This window comes from Myiozetetes cayanensis, unplaced genomic scaffold (genome assembly GCF_022539395.1).
Source record: "Myiozetetes cayanensis isolate MyiCay16 unplaced genomic scaffold, myiCay2020 scf5-8, whole genome shotgun sequence".
Taxonomy (NCBI): Eukaryota; Metazoa; Chordata; class Aves; order Passeriformes; family Tyrannidae; genus Myiozetetes; species Myiozetetes cayanensis.
In genome coordinates this window covers 34,719,504-34,735,205 of record NW_026087742.1, presented here as the reverse complement: position 1 = coordinate 34,735,205, position 15,702 = coordinate 34,719,504, and the positions used below count along the sequence as shown (strand labels likewise).

At 37.5% G+C, this 15,702-nt stretch overlaps 1 protein-coding gene across 1 annotated transcript in view; it reads right to left on the bottom strand.

Annotated features, from left to right (window-relative positions):
• Nucleotides 1-15,702, bottom strand: part of TYR (tyrosinase) — a 47,359-nt gene that overhangs the window by 23,940 nt on the left and 7,717 nt on the right. Inside the window, exons 2-3 of the mRNA XM_050332322.1 lie at nt 12,361-12,577; nt 4,360-4,507 (exon numbers count right to left, since the gene is read on the bottom strand). Coding sequence (XP_050188279.1) covers nt 4,360-4,507; nt 12,361-12,577 — 365 coding nt within the window. The remainder of the gene's footprint in view (nt 1-4,359; nt 4,508-12,360; nt 12,578-15,702) is intronic.

Here is a 15,702-nt window from a genome sequence, read left to right as displayed (position 1 = left end):
TGTGGATGCACAGGGTGAACAATGCCCAGCCAGGAGGAGCATGGAGTGACTTGTCTGAATACCAAACAGATTTACAATAGAGATTGGTATAATGAACATTTTGGAGGGTTTCCTCCAAAATGTTCCTTACAATGAAGAAGAAATTATTTGGGGATGAGCAGTGAAGGACCTTCACAATAGAGACCAGTTGATCTGATCTGAAGAGAGTAAAGAAGCAGTAGAAGGGTATGGACAGAGAAGAACACCCAGGCAGAGTATTGAGTTAAAGCAATGATGGTTGCAGCAGTATTCTGAGCTGTGCAATTACTCATGAAAGCTGGAGAAAACAGATCTTGTAATGGTGGTGTCACTAGTACTGACAATCTGTGTTTAGCTGTAGTACAAATAGTCTAACAAATACTAGACTTTAGAGAAGAAAGAGAATGAAATCCTACACACTATTGGGTTTCTGCAGAAAATTAGTACTAAATGGTTTGCTCTAAAACCAGGGCCTTTGGAAGTTGTCCACATTATTGTAATAAACCTTGCCTGATGCTGCAGAACTTAGAAATGAGATGAGAACTGAGGTCCTATTGCATTAGCTACCGTACAGCTATAAAGTTTATTTAGCTTTTCTGAGGGGAATTTTTGGGATGGTGTGTGGAAATCAAGAAGAGTAGAAGTACGAAACTAATGAGAAGAAAGAGGAAAGAAACTTTCAGAGGACAAAAGTGCAGGGAGAACAGATGGAGATTGTATGTGGCTGTAGAGACAGAGGGTCTGAAAGGTTCAGCACAGAGGAAAGAGTTCCTTTTCAGAGCACAGAAAACAACCCAGTGAGCTCAAGTGGGACTGTGGGCCCTTGCTTTCACTGCCTGTGCAGCTGCTCCTTCCAGCTTGAGTGGGTTGACTCCTCCCTTGTTATTCCCTTGTGCTGACTGTAAAGCATATCTGAATAGTAAAGAGATTTGCAATTAAAAGAAATGCTTCAGAATGCTAAAAAAGCCCTTGTTTTTGCTGAATGTATGTTTTGTTGTAAATTTTTTCTTTTTTTTTTTTTTTTTTTTTTAAGCCATTTAATTAAAAATTAATAATTTTCAGGGTGGTCAGCTACTTTTACCAAGCACAGAAATTTGATCCCTAGGTCTTCTAGCTATCAAATAATAAGTCAAGGAACCTGATTAATCATTGCTAAGAAAACTGTTGTCTGTGTGCTTTCATACTTCTGCACTGCTGAGAGGGAATGACCTAAAAAAAAAGGAAGTATCTGTAAGCTGATGCTTTTCTTTTCACCTGAGTGATCTCAATTTCACCTCTGCTTTGTCCATCATTCCCTCCTTTTGTGCTCAGGCCCAGGTAGGAAAGGCTGAAGGACAGCAGATGGTAGGCTGACTGTTGCTCAGTTTAGAGAGCAGCTCCTAACATTTGGCTCACACCTGTCAGCAGACTCCGTATACACTTGTTTATCCTCCTCTGTACCATATGTTTCAATGCAAAATCAGTTCCTATGATCTATTGCCTTAGTTCTATCACTCCTATTATGGTTGTAACTGAGCATTTCACAGTCATTAATGCATTTACACTGACAGCATCCCTTTTGCGTAGGCTTCTAATATCACCCACTGTACAGATGAGTTAACTGAAGCTCAGATCCACAGCTCCTCAAAAGTCTCATTGAAATCAATGGGAAGGAAACACATCTCCAGGGGATGAAAGTATGGGGCAGCAAGTTGTATGCTCACTTTCACCCAAAGAATTTGCAGTGGAGTGAGGAAATTTCTCTCTTGGATCCTACATGGATGCTCAAAGCACTAGACCATTCTTTACTTCTTTGACACAGAGCTGTTCTTCCCTGCATTTGCAAACCCAGTAGAACTGTGGTTGTTGGTGTTCAGTCTTTTTGCACACTTTGCCAGTAAAACCCCATCTTGCAACTCTCCATGTTCTCACCAAGGAACGTGGAAAAAGATGCTGTCCTTGTCAGAAGACATAATTTAAAAGTCAGTTAAAAGCCCATTGGCCCAATGTAGTGATAGAAATCAGCTCAAAAGTATTCTGCCCAAATGAGAAAAGTTGTTAAAATGTGATTCTGCTGCTCTGGAAACTGTTTCTCCCATTTCCACTATTCTTTGGATTCTTTTCAGCACTTCTGATTTAAAGTCTATGTAGGAGAGGAACAGTGTTTTTTAAAATGTACTGTACGTACCTATCAGTCACCTACTTATTAATTATAACTAAAAGCATGATTAATCTGTCATGGATAAGTCTGCTAAGTAACTGAAGTAACCGGAATCATACTAATGCATTTCTGTCACTTACATAAAAGGCTACATTATTCTCAGTTTTTACATCTGTGTGTACTAAAGCCTGTATAGACAGCAGCTGCATAGCACTGGTAATGTTCTTTCTGCCACAGATGGGATGAGGCTGCATCATGCATATCTGTATTGCCCCCACAGTGACTTTGCAGTGATTTATTTCCTCAACTCTAATATGATTTAATGAGGTTGTCATTTGCAAATAATTTTACCTTTTAAAATTGGTGACAACTACAGATTTGAGAAATATTTCCAGGGACTCATAATGACTACAACTGAAATTCCTCTGTCAAATTTCATGCTTAGGGTCAACATGAGGACCAAGGTATTAACTTAAGCCCTGCAAAGAGTGGGAGATAAGAGATGTGTAGGTCTTATACAAGTGTCAGTTTCTAAGGAAAACAATTCTTTTGATATAGTATGTCATAATTCTTTCTCTTCTGTGTACCTTTTCATTAAATATTCAATTTATTCCCTTTTCAATAGCCTAGATGTTGGAAAGTTAATTTCCAATCACCAAAGTGAGATTTGTAACCACCCTTGAAACCCTCATGCATCCATCCTGCTGAGCAGTCAGTGCATGGATATGCTAAATCACAGCTAAGCTACGTTGTTAAACTTTCAAAATGTTTGGAGGAAAAGCTTTTCACTTAAAAGAGTTTCAAAACTTACACCTTCAGAAGACTAATTGTGCCCTACCGTATTAGGAGCAGAGAACAGGTAGGTCACCCATTTAAGGGACCATTCCACTGATGCCTGGGTGACCTGCTAAGACTTGATGCCCTATTTCTGGATGTTTAAAGTGTGAAGAATGAAATCATTAAGCTCATTAAATATCTAATGTATGTGTTATACATTTGTATTATTATATAAATATATATTATATTATATATTTTATTATATATAGATATAAATTATGTTATTTGCCCCCCAATTTTATATATTAAATATATAAGAGAAAAATCTGACTAAGGAACTTCATTGCAAGATGATGTCTGCAAGTTGTAATCTGCATCCCTTCTGTGCTGTATGCCTCAGTGACCCAAATGAAGAAATCATTTTGATTTTCATCTCAGTAAGCACCTGCATGCAGGCAGAGTCTCAGTCAGTAGATTTCTGACCATAAAGATTTGTGGAAGACTCCCAAAGGTAGTTTGTATGGGGAATAGTTTTTACTGTCGTAAGCATTGCTGTAGTCAAATCACAGTCAGTGTAGGGGGGAGAAAGTGGAAGATTGATAAGAAAATATAAACTGCTCCGAAACAAGTGTTGTTTGTGAGGCTTTTACTGTCCTTTGCTTAGCTTTTTTTTTTTTTTTTTTTTTTTAATTGCTCTTTATTCATCAGATTTTGGTTTAAATGCAGTCCAGATTAAATTTTTTGAAACCATTTACATGTATTATAGTGACACAGAAATTTTTAAGGTCACCATTAAATCTTGGAATGCTGCCCTTAATGTAGCAATTTCACTGTTTTCTTGCAAAACTGTGCTCCCCTACTCTTTCTTATTAATAAACATGATATCATTCTGTTTTCTTTCTTTCATTCTGCACAGCTGTACTCTTCTCTTTCATCAAAAGACAGTTACAATTTTGTTTGTCACACTGAAATACAGATTTTTTCTTCTTTATTTATGAACAGCAGGCTTGGATTTTCCTTATGGAATAGAAATTAAAACAGCCCTGACATTTAGAATGTAAAGGAATTGCTCCAACTGATTATAGTTGTGCTAAAATGAGTCACTAACTTTTGATCCAAACTTCCTGACACACACATCCATATATATTAATCGTTATGACATCATTGAAGAATTATTTTTACCTTGTTAATAAAAGCTGAATGCATTTGTCAACTTGTCAAGTTATATTTAAACCAGTGAACATACAGTCAGGTTAGAAAAGACATGTGCTTTCAAACAATAGTAGAGTCCAATACTACATTTCTGAAAACGTTGTGCATGTAAAGGCATGTAACATGTTTGCAGTATTAAAATGCAGGTGAAAAGCACACTGTAAAAAAATCCCACAAAATGAATTAAGTTTACTAAGAAGAATTAAACCTACCTGTCAACAAATGCGTGGTGTATTACAAAGATAGGATCGTTTGCAGAGCCTTGTACTTGGGACATGGAGCCATTCATGTAGATGTGAAGTGCATTATGCAAACCACTTTGCGATGGGTTTGATATCGCAGTCTGTGGATCAGCAAAGCCTGTAGATTCAAGAGGAAATCATATGCTGATATGACAATGTGTATAATTCTTTTTCCAGTAACAGTGAAGATCAAAGTACATACTTTCCCTTCATTTACATTCAGTTTTTTAGACAAGAGCTTAGGAAAACATGTAAAGGAGTGCTAATATATATCAAAGGTATAAGCAAAGATGAAATTAGAATAAGCTAAATTATAACTCCTGCCATGTAGCTAATGCAGCTTGTCAGCAAATGTAGTGCTAAATTGCTTTATATTTTTAAATTTCTTTGTCCATTTTGTCTGGATGTTAAAAGGCAACATAATCCGTATAGATGTTTAGGTGCATATGTTGAGAAAATTTATTCACTTTATTTTAATTTTGGATCTCTATACTTACAGGTTGCTAAGATAAAACAGGCTATTTTATCCCACCATTTACTCAGTCATTTATTAATGTTTGTCTCCATGACTATGTTCTTTTATTGATAGGATCCAACACACTACAAGCTCTAATCTTTACAGGAGGATTTGGTAAGTAATCAATAATCTTTCACAGTCAGACTTACAGGACAGAAGTCTGGGATTACTGTTATTTTGGAGGAACTTAAAAGATGGCTTTTGAGAAAACCAAAACTTCCGAACAGAAATGCTAGAAGATGAGTCTCTCCATTAGTTTTTATCTTGGTAGCCTGTCCATACCTCAGCTCTGATGTTGGTAGCACATTGTCATTGGGATCAGTCAATTTAACAATACTAGGAAATTTCTGTTAATATTAACAGAATATGATATCTCTGTGTATCATTCTGAAACAATTCTTCCACTTATATTCCAATACATTAGAAATATGTTTAAGGGAAGGTAAACTTTAGTCAGGGTCTAGGCAGAAGTCTAGATGTTTGATATCAAACTTGGGATTCTTCTTAAATTTCTTAATGCATTGCAAATGATCTAATCATTCATAAAAAAATACAGAATACTCATTTTGGCTCTGGATAGCTTTTCATGGAACATCTGCACACAAGCCATTTATTTTAATAGTCATAATCTCTGTAACTGGGACAGCTTTAGCAACCCCACCCTATGGCTCCCAGATAGCTGAGTGCATCCAGTCATGTCAATGGTGATGTCACATTTAACTCTGCACATGAGAAGTCCTAATATCTGATCTCTTGTTACAAAAACTCTATATAAATTATAAAGATAGAAGAAATAAGGCTGCAGTGTGGTGTCACTGTATTTTATTAACTTAGAGTCTTATTCCTTGCTCTCTGACTTTTTAAAAGACTTCAGTACAGTCAGCTAGGCAGGATGACGTACTATGAAAAGGGGTGGAGTCATCTAAAATGCATACGTGAAAACTTTACAATTTTTTCAGAATATAGGAAACTTTGCTGAGGTAGCTGCAATAAAATCACCTTTATAGCAGATGTGAGACTATAGATATAAAAGCAGGTGAGCTGAAACAAGAATTCCCTGTCTCTAGACAGAGGAACTCTACTTTCTCCACCTGTCTTGCCTCATGCTGTGCCTTCCTCTACCATGCATAAACTGCACCTTATCAGTCCTTCTGTGAACTGATTTCACTCACTATTCTGGCAGTCAACTACCCTGGAGTGTGAGATGTCAGGTTTTTTTTCCAGACTACTAAGATATAGTATCTCATGTAAGGATATGATGAGGGCCAGTGACAGTATCAAAAAAAAAGGAAGGAGAGTGACTGAGTAATGGAAGGAGGACACTGCAGTGAGCTGTTAAATCATCTGGCCAGTATAGGAAGCTGTAACATTCAGAGATCCTCTAAACCCTTGTTTTATTATGGTGCATTAGAAATAGCTATCAGGGCATACATCACTGAAATGAAGTTTCCCCAGTCATTTCAACAAGAGAAAAATCAGTTTTAGGGGTTCATAAACCTAATTCTGCTCCTGTTCATAACACTGTTAATCAGCAACAGTGATTCAGTGGATTTGAAGCAGCTTCACAGGGTCAGACTGAATTAAATTAAGTGGGAATTTAGACCAAACTTTACTATAGGAGAAGCTAATGATGCCACTCAAAGTTAAGGCCTCCTGACAGTTTTTACGTTGGTTTATAGGCGGTCCTCATAGAACATGCAATTAGGTCAAGTGTATGTCTTTTAATAGAGTACTTAATTATATTAACTGTAGATTTTGCCATCTACTAGTAGGGACCACAGAACTCCATGTACAGTCAAGTGCAGAGCTTTATGTATTGAAAGCAGATAGTGTTTTCCTCAGTTGCTCATTAGCCACTGACTGAAGCACTGTAACTGTGCTTAGCAGCAGGTATACAGAGCTTGGAGAGCATGGACACCATTTAGTGCTACAGAAATTGAGGAACCATTCAAAAAATCCTATCTCCTTTGATTATCCTAGGGAACTACTTAACGTCTGTGGTATGCCTAACTTCAATTAGATATTCATAACAGTTTTGCAGGTGGTTTTCTTAACTGCAAAACTCTTTTCTTACATAATAAAATTTAGTTTAGTATGAATTTCTAGGCCAGTGATAAGGACAACTGGTACTTTAAAGGTCAAATTCTGCTTTGTATGTTGCATGTTGAGGGAATTGGATGCACCCTCAATCAGTTTACAGAAAACACCAAGTTGGACAGGAATGTTGATCTGCTGGAGGGAAGAAATCAAAGAAACATAGAATCTCAATTAGATTGGAAAATATCTCTGAGGTTGTCAAGTCCAACCTATGACCTAACACCACCATGTCAACTAGACCATGGCACTAAGTGCCATGTCCAGTCTTTCCTTAAACACCTTCAGGGATGGTGACTCCACCACCTCCCTTGGCAGCCCATTCCAATGTTTAATCACCCTTCTGTGAAGAAATTCCTCCTAATGTCCAACCTAAACGCTCCCTGGTGCAGCTTAAGACTATGTCTTCTCATCCTGTCACTAGTTTTCTGGGAGAAGAGGCTGACCCATACCAAATTACCACCTTCTTTCAGATGTAGAGAGTGATAAGGTCACCCCTGAGCCTTTAAACACATCCAGTTCTCTCAGCTGCTCTTCATAACACCTGTCTCCAGACCTTCACCAGCTTCACTGGCCTTCTCTGGACTCAAGGAAGGTTCAGTGGAAAGATCTGGACAGGTTGTATTGATGGACTGAGGACAATTGTATGAGGTGCAACCAGGTGAAGTGCTGATTCACAACATGAGTGCTACAGGCTTAGGGAAGAGTGGCTGGAAAGCTGCCCAGTGAAAGAGGAATGTGGGATGCTGGTCAACAGCAGCTGAACATGAGGCAGCAGTGTGCCCAGGTGGCCAAGAAGGCCAGTGGCATCCTGACCTGTATCAGCAATAGTGTGGCCAGCAAAACCAGGGCAGTGATCGTCCCCCTGTACTCAGCATTGGTGAACCTGCACCTGCTCCTCACTACAAGACAGACATTGAGGTGCTGGAGCAGGTCTAGAGATGGGCAACAGAGCTGGGAAGGGTCTGGAGCACAAGCCTGATGAGGAGAAGCTGAGGGATCTGGGGGTGTTTGTCTGGAAAAAAGAAGGCTCAGGGGAGACCTTCTCACGCTCTACAACTATCTGAAAGAAGGCTAAAGCAAGGTGAAAGTGGATCTCTTCTCACAGGTTACAAGCAATAGGATAAGAAGAAACAATCTCACGTTGCCTCAGAGGAGGTTTTGATGAGATTTTAGGAAACATTTCTCCACAAAAAGAGTGGTCTGGCATTGGAACAGACTGTCCAGGGAAGTGGTCACCATCCCTGGAAGTGTTTAAAAAACATGTGGATATGGCACTTGGGAATATAGTTTAATTGTGAAAATGACAGGTTAATAATTGGTGATTTTAGAAGTCCTTTCCAGTCTTAACAATTCTATGACTTTTTCGTTTAGTGATGGACTTGGCAAAGTTAGGTTTATGTTTGGACTCAATGATCCTAAAGGTCTCTTCCAACCTAAATGATTCTATGTTTCTCTATCTAAGTCCAATTGAATGATATACTTAATCTCATTTTCCCTGGGTATGATTGTATTCTTTAATAAGGTTTTCACATTTTAGAGAAGTTCAGGTCAGATAGATGCACCTACTTTAAAATATGAGGGAAAATATGAGAATTTTAAGGCCATATCCTTGCAGGTCTTTAAAGTTAGTGATTTTCTTCTAGCTTATGTTCATGTCTTTTTTTCTACCATTGGCAAATTCACAGAAAACTTTTCGAGGTTAGGTCTTACATATTTTCTCAAGCACTGTTATTACTGTAATCCCTCTGGAGTGAGGTAGCTACAAGATCCATGGAATTTGACCTAGGGGATTACAGTAAATGAAAGTTTGTGATTATCTAATTTAGACCATGTCACGATCTACTTTTTTTTCCTTAAAATTACTTTTTAGAGTTTTAATATGGTCTGTGGTGAATAGTCTTTCTAGTTCTCTAGTAATGACTCTTTGCAACTTGACAGTACTTTCTCAGTTTGCTGCATAAATTTACCTAGAGGTTGAGGTTCGAGCTGGGTGAGGAATGTTGACTGTAGGCTGAAACTTTTTCAATTAGAAGTTTTCTGTTGGCAAACTTCATTTTCAGAAACCTTTCTACATTAGCGGTATGGATCACTGTGAAAATACTGAGGAAAGATTTCCAGATGAAAATCTCTCATTTCAGAAAAAAAAAAAAAAAAAAAAAAGAAAAATGTCCTATTAAAATGAAATTACATTTTGAAATGTTTGATGTTTTATTCCATTATTTCATGACAGAATAGCAGGAACAATACGTAATTGTGACAGATAAAGGAATGCTATGACATGGCTTGGTTTGATACCATTTGTCATTAGTTAATTCATGAAAAATGAAAGTGATGTAGAGTTGTAGAATATTTTGTAATGTTCTTTTGTCACTTTGTGCAAAACATAGAAGGCACTGATTTTCATTTGAAGTTGCCATGAATAAACTAGTTTCAACTGTAGAATCTGTTCATAAAGAAAAAGAAATTCTAAGTTTTCAGCCATCTTTTAGTCTTAGGAAGTAGCATTCACGGTGTCACACCAAAACTGAACTGAACAAAGAATCCAAACTATTTAATTTGCAGTTAGCTATTCCATTTCTGATCTTACCTAATGCTTTTAAACTAGGCTGATTTTCTGTTCTCTTGTATCCATGACGATTCCAATGAAGTCAACACTGTTCAGCAGTTAGGGCCATGATTCAACAAATACTATTTAAATAATTGCTTCCAGGGGCAAAGTGTAAACTGCTTTTAACCTGTTTTTCATTCAAAGCAGAATCTGGCCTGTCCCAGAGTGTGGGTAGCTCATGTGCTCAACTTCAATGAGAGCGTTGTTTTACTGAACAACATTGACCTTTGCTGTTTATGGCTGTTGTGACATAAATTCTTCAGTATCATAATTTCTGTCTCTGCAGCAGCATTTTATGTTAGTCAAACAGAGATTCAACCTGTATTGTTGTGATCTGCTCAAAATGATGCTGATGCTTGCTGCTTTGAAAGATAAAAGTTTTAGTCTTTGTTCCAGTGCACTGAAGAGTGGAAGAGCATAGTTTTGCACAGAAGGGGATCTCCTATGTGATCACAGGTATTTTCCATTACTGAACTGAAACTGAGGAGTAAATCTCACTTTGGTGTAAATCAGGACCTGTTAAATTACAGCCACTGGCTTAGTTCTGATCACCTTTCACAAACCTAGAATAATTCAAATAAAGTCAGAGGACTTACTTTGGATTTTCTTTGGATCTAAAAGAGATTAAAATTTGGCCTTAGGTGTATCAGCACAAAACTGTGCAAATAAATAAAGAAGGATTGAAAAGCTTTTTGTTTAGAAAAGGAACAAAGCGTTAAGAACTATAAAGTGTTAACAGGTTTGTAAGAATGCTGTCATGCAGAAGTGGGCTCTGACACAATAAATGCAAGCAGTCAATTTAAGCTTGGAATCTGTACACAACAAAAAATCAAGCAGATCATTTGTAAGAAAGGAGCTAATACAATATGAGGTATTTTTGTCAGTAAAATTTGTTTTAAAACTTTTCACCATCTTTTTCAACATTAGCCATGAATTCTTAACTTCAAACTGCAGTTCAGTATCCTGTCAGCTAAATAATTCAGTTGACAGAAATGTTTGTGTTCCTGTGGTGTAAAGCTGAGTGTTGAAATAATTCAGGTTAAAAAATAAAATAAAAAAACTCCCACCAACAGTGCCAATTTTGCTTACAATATCAGTAACGTAATGCTAGACTCTCAGAATTTTATGACTTTTTTACTGAAATTCCTTTTTCTCTACTCCTTCTACTCCACCTTTTGCATTTGTTCACATACTTTATGGAGTAAAATGTTGGTTGACCTCTACTCAATTATGTCACCTTTTTCTTTCCCATAAGTCATGTTGTTTCTGTTTTCAAGGACAAAAAGCATAGCTATGTCCAGAGATGGAGTCATATATTGTCTGGATTCTTTCTTGACTGAAGCAGACAAGTTCTGAATTTCTGACCCTTTTAGAAAGAAATTGGTTCACTTTTCTTTCCTCATGAAAGCTTTATGGCATTCCACACAACATTATGACAAAGACTGGACACATTAAAAGCTTTGTTTTCTTAGAATCATAGAATGGTTGGGATATGAAGGGACCTTAAAGATCATCTTATTTCAACCCCTCTGCCATAGGCAGGGATTCCACCCACTAGATCAAGTTGCTCAAGGCCCCATCCAACCTGACCTTTAACACTTCCATGGATGGGGCATCTGTTCCAGTGCCTCATCATCCTGAGTGAAGAATTTCTTCCTAACATCCAATCTAAACCTTCAGTCTTCCAGTTTAAAACCATTGCCCCTTGTCCTGTCATTATTTGTCTATATAAAAAATCCGTCTCCCTCCTAATAAGCCCCATTAAGGTACTGGAAGGCTGCAGTAAGATCACCCTGAAGCCTTCTCTTGTCCAGGCTGAACAATTTCAAGTCTCTCAACCTGTCTCCTTAGGATAGTTGCTCCATCCCTCTGATCATCTTCATGGCACTTTTTTTATCCTCAGTCCTACTCCTATATTGCATTGTTATGCCCTTACAGAGTTTCTTGCAAGCCAAAAGCTCTCATTAAAAGTAGATCACGTTTGATTCAGCTGATACATATTACTGTAGAAATATTTATTTATAAATGTACAATGTGTTTTCCTTGCTTATTAGCAATTTTGCTGGATTCAAGAGAGTTTAATAGACAGATAATTGAGAATTTCTTTCAGTAAAGGACTGCTTCTTTCAGTAAAGGACTGTTTACTAGCAAATTGGGAAAATTCAAAACTGGTTCCAAGGTATAGTTATGCAATTAAGATAAATAATTAATTCTTTTGGAAATTATACTAAGGGTCAGTTTTGAGGGCTAACTTATAACAATCCCTGTTCCTTAGAGTTTAGGGAGCTCTGCTATGGAGTTCATAGTGCAAGGATGTGAATATAACATACCAACTGTCAGCATCCTCTTTCACCCTTATTGTCCAGTCTGGTCCCTGGAAGACAGTGAATTCCAGGGCAAATCTTTGACATGGCCATGGTTATGCATGGTTATGCACAAGCAGATTATTAAATGACCTCCTTTTCTACAGTGGTATATTTTTTTGCTATGCCTGATGATGACTGTAGCAGGAGACAGTATCTCCTAACAGATGGATTTAGGGTCTGATCTATTCTATAATTTCTAGGTTTTCATCAAATGCCTTTAATGTGGTTCTTTCTGTTGCTATTCCAGGTGAAAGCATAACTTTTTCATTCTTTTTGAGTTGTTCTTCATGGAGTCAGTTCAAACTACCCAGAGTTTAAAGACTCTAGCCCCAGAGAGAATCAATTTACAGATGGAAATGGCGTAATAGAATAAAACATGTTACCTTCCAAAGTGTTTCGGAAACTGTAATTGGCCATTTTATCCATGGGTCCAGATTCATACTGAGTCAGTGACAGGCAGAATTCAACATCAGCTGAGGATGGGAGCCTTGGGGTCCTTGATTTATCATTGTTTCCAGGATTTCGCCTTATAGGCCCCTCGCTTGTGGCATTGCATAAAGCCTGTTGGCTGTTGTACTCTTCAGACCGAGTACAAATTACCTGTATAAAACACTTTCTATTAGAAGAGTTGCAATTATGAAAAATAAAAACAAATGAGATATTTGATTAATTTTTAATTTTTTTTAGAGCAAAAAAACTATACTGTATAATAAATTTCTTTCAAGAATATATATTATTTTTTACATTTTCTCTGTGTGATTTTAATATAAGCTGGTTATTTCTTAGAAAATACCCGTTTACTACAGTGTATGTTTTGAAGAAATACACTAGTCTGTATCTGAAACTACCCATGTGGACTAAGTCCTTAAACCTCATTTATGCTCTTGAAAACTCAGTGAGGCTAAATTCCATGTTACCCACCAATGCAGCAGGATGCAGGATTAAATCCACTGCTGCAGCTGCTAAATGGAGGCTTTTTGGCTTCATCAGGCTACTGAACAAAGCCACGATCACAGATTTTTCTCCCCACACAGTAAGAGGGGGAATTGTTGACTTGAAATACGAAAAAAAAAATCTTTAGTTATGAAAATATCTGTCTGTGCTTTGTCAGTATAATGTCAGCTTACTTTCACTATGTCTCAATGATGCTACATGTACAAAATGGAAAAGGTTGCTGCTGTATTTTCTAGGAATGTCCTGGAGATGAACATATATCACCAACGGAAATGCCATAGTAATGGGTATTGGGAAAGGATCTTAAACAGAGAGATGGATCTAGATATAAAATGCTGTCTGAATCCAGCATAATTTATATAAGTTTTCTCAATTCACAGGCAAAATCCAGTTACAATGGCATAACAAATCATTATTTGCCAGATGATCTATAGAAACTACCAGTCTGGTTTTAGACTCCTGGTAGAGCAAGATAGTTCAACGTAACTTCAACTGGTAGTCAACTAATTTTGTCTGAGTCAAACTCCTTCACATTTGCCATAGGTCAAAAGTACCCACAGAGACTGTAAGTACCACTAAGGTGTGTTCAATATCTTTTTAAGGCACAGTAATTTATTTGTAACCTAATGATGTGGGTCTTCTAATCACTGTGAGTTTTTTCTTGTAGCTCTCACAGCATCGCCTGCTTGGCCAGAGAAGTGATCAAAACGAGAGGGAGGATTTTTTTTTTTTCCATATTCTGGTACAATAAACCTACAGGGAATTGTCACAAGGACTAACTCCTATTTCTGCTTTATATTCAGAACTTACCTGACATGGAGTCAGGATGGAATATGGTGAAAAATATAATAACACAATGACAAACACAAGATGAGACTAGAGGGTTTAGTGGGTGTGTATATTGGTAGAGTTGTTTGGTATATATAAATGAGACAGAGCAACAGTGGCTCAAAATACAGAACAGCAAGAAATTTTTCTGTATCCCTAGCAGGTGAGGCTAAGGCTCTAAACCAAACTCACTGTCTATTGTTTTGCTTTTCTTCTGAAAAAAAAACCACCAAAACAAGTAAAACTTCAAACCACCAGAGATCCCTTCAAAACACAGGACTATGCTGTTAGCAAAGTAATCAATGTGGTTAATGAGAAGTTTGTGTGGAGAAAGAACAGGTCTCATGAGTGAGTGAGACATCATGGGGGAGAAAACACCTAACACTGAAACCTCAACTTCTTTTATCCAGAAGGGTATATTTCTATTTCATGGACTGGAACAATGGATAAGAAGATGAGCGAAAACAACCATCTCTGCTTTGAATGAGATGGAAGAATATGAGATCCTCTGTTAGTGAAGGAAGAGAGTGGGAGATTCATTTCACTGGTACTAGCCATGTACAAATTGCCAGATTGAAGTAACATTTTAGGATGACCTCTGCAGTCAGGACAGAGAGAGGCATCTCCTGAATGTGATCTAGCCCTCCCAAACCAGATGTCTGGTAGGTGAGATGTACTTACCTTTAGGGGTGCCTGACTCTCTCCATTGACTTAGTCAGTGAAATAAAAGGATTAAAAAAAAAAAATCAATGCAGAAACTGTCTCTGGACTGCAGTTAGCAAGGGAAGCAAAATTAAGTTGTTCAACTTGATGCTCTGCTTCTACATTAGCATGGGCTGAATTGCACCCTGGAGGCATGGACGTGCCTCTGAAAGAACTAAAGACAGAGACAAAGGCAAGTTGCTTTGCTGCTGAACTAACTTTTGAATGAGTAGAAGGAGATGAAATGAATCCTTTTGTAAGCTATTTGACAAAAAATTTCACAGAAAATGTTTGATGAAGCTGGTGATATAATATAGTGTTCTTAAGAATTTGGAGTTCTTAAATGATAAATTTTCTATGAATATGAATATCATGAAAAAATTATTCTCCTCTTTTTTTTGCGGTAGATAAGGAAGCTTATCAGAGAAATTTATCCCCAGAGACTGCTCTATTAGCTGAAATCTGCCCTAGTTTGTTAAAGCTACTGAGGTTCCCTTGGGGGCTGTAGGTTGTTGTCCAACAGAGAGTTTCATGTGCACACTCCCCTCAGAAGCTCGCTGAGTGGGTCAAGATTGTATCTAAAAGGGACTGAAGTCAGAACTCTGCTTCTAATGAGTATCTTCCAAGAATCCCCACCAAGAAGTGAGGGACAGTGACAGGAATAGACCTACAGTTATAAACACAAAAGGTAGCTACAGTGTTGTTTTATGGCTGATTTGTATTACTGAGAGAGTTTATTCCCATGAGAAGGAAAAGAGGGGGATGATTCAGAAGATCCTCTAGTAATTTCTTTGTTTATAAAAATTCACCATCCTGTGTCCCTAGAAGTGCATTAGTGAAGAAGGCAAATGTGTCTTGGCTAGTAAAGCTCAGTTTCCGAGTTGTCACTTGGCTCAGAAACTACCGATATGTGGATTTTCTATTTAGCTTTCTCTCCTATGGGTTTTGTCTAGGTTCATATCTTCTGGGTTGTCGGCCCTGCCATCTCCTATCTTTCATCCTTTCCCCACAGCCCTGGGGATATATCCCCATTGTGTCTTATAAAAGGAATCACATGCTGTCTTCAAGACTGAGTTCTCAGATATTCGGATAAGGAATCTTAAAGCATGAGCTTATATATATCTCTAAACAAAGGAACTTTCCCCTTTTGTTCTATTTATCCATTCAGTGGGATTTAATGTAACTGTTAATGTCATGCGGCTTATAAATTGTTAGAGTGCTACTTTCTTTTCATTTATGTC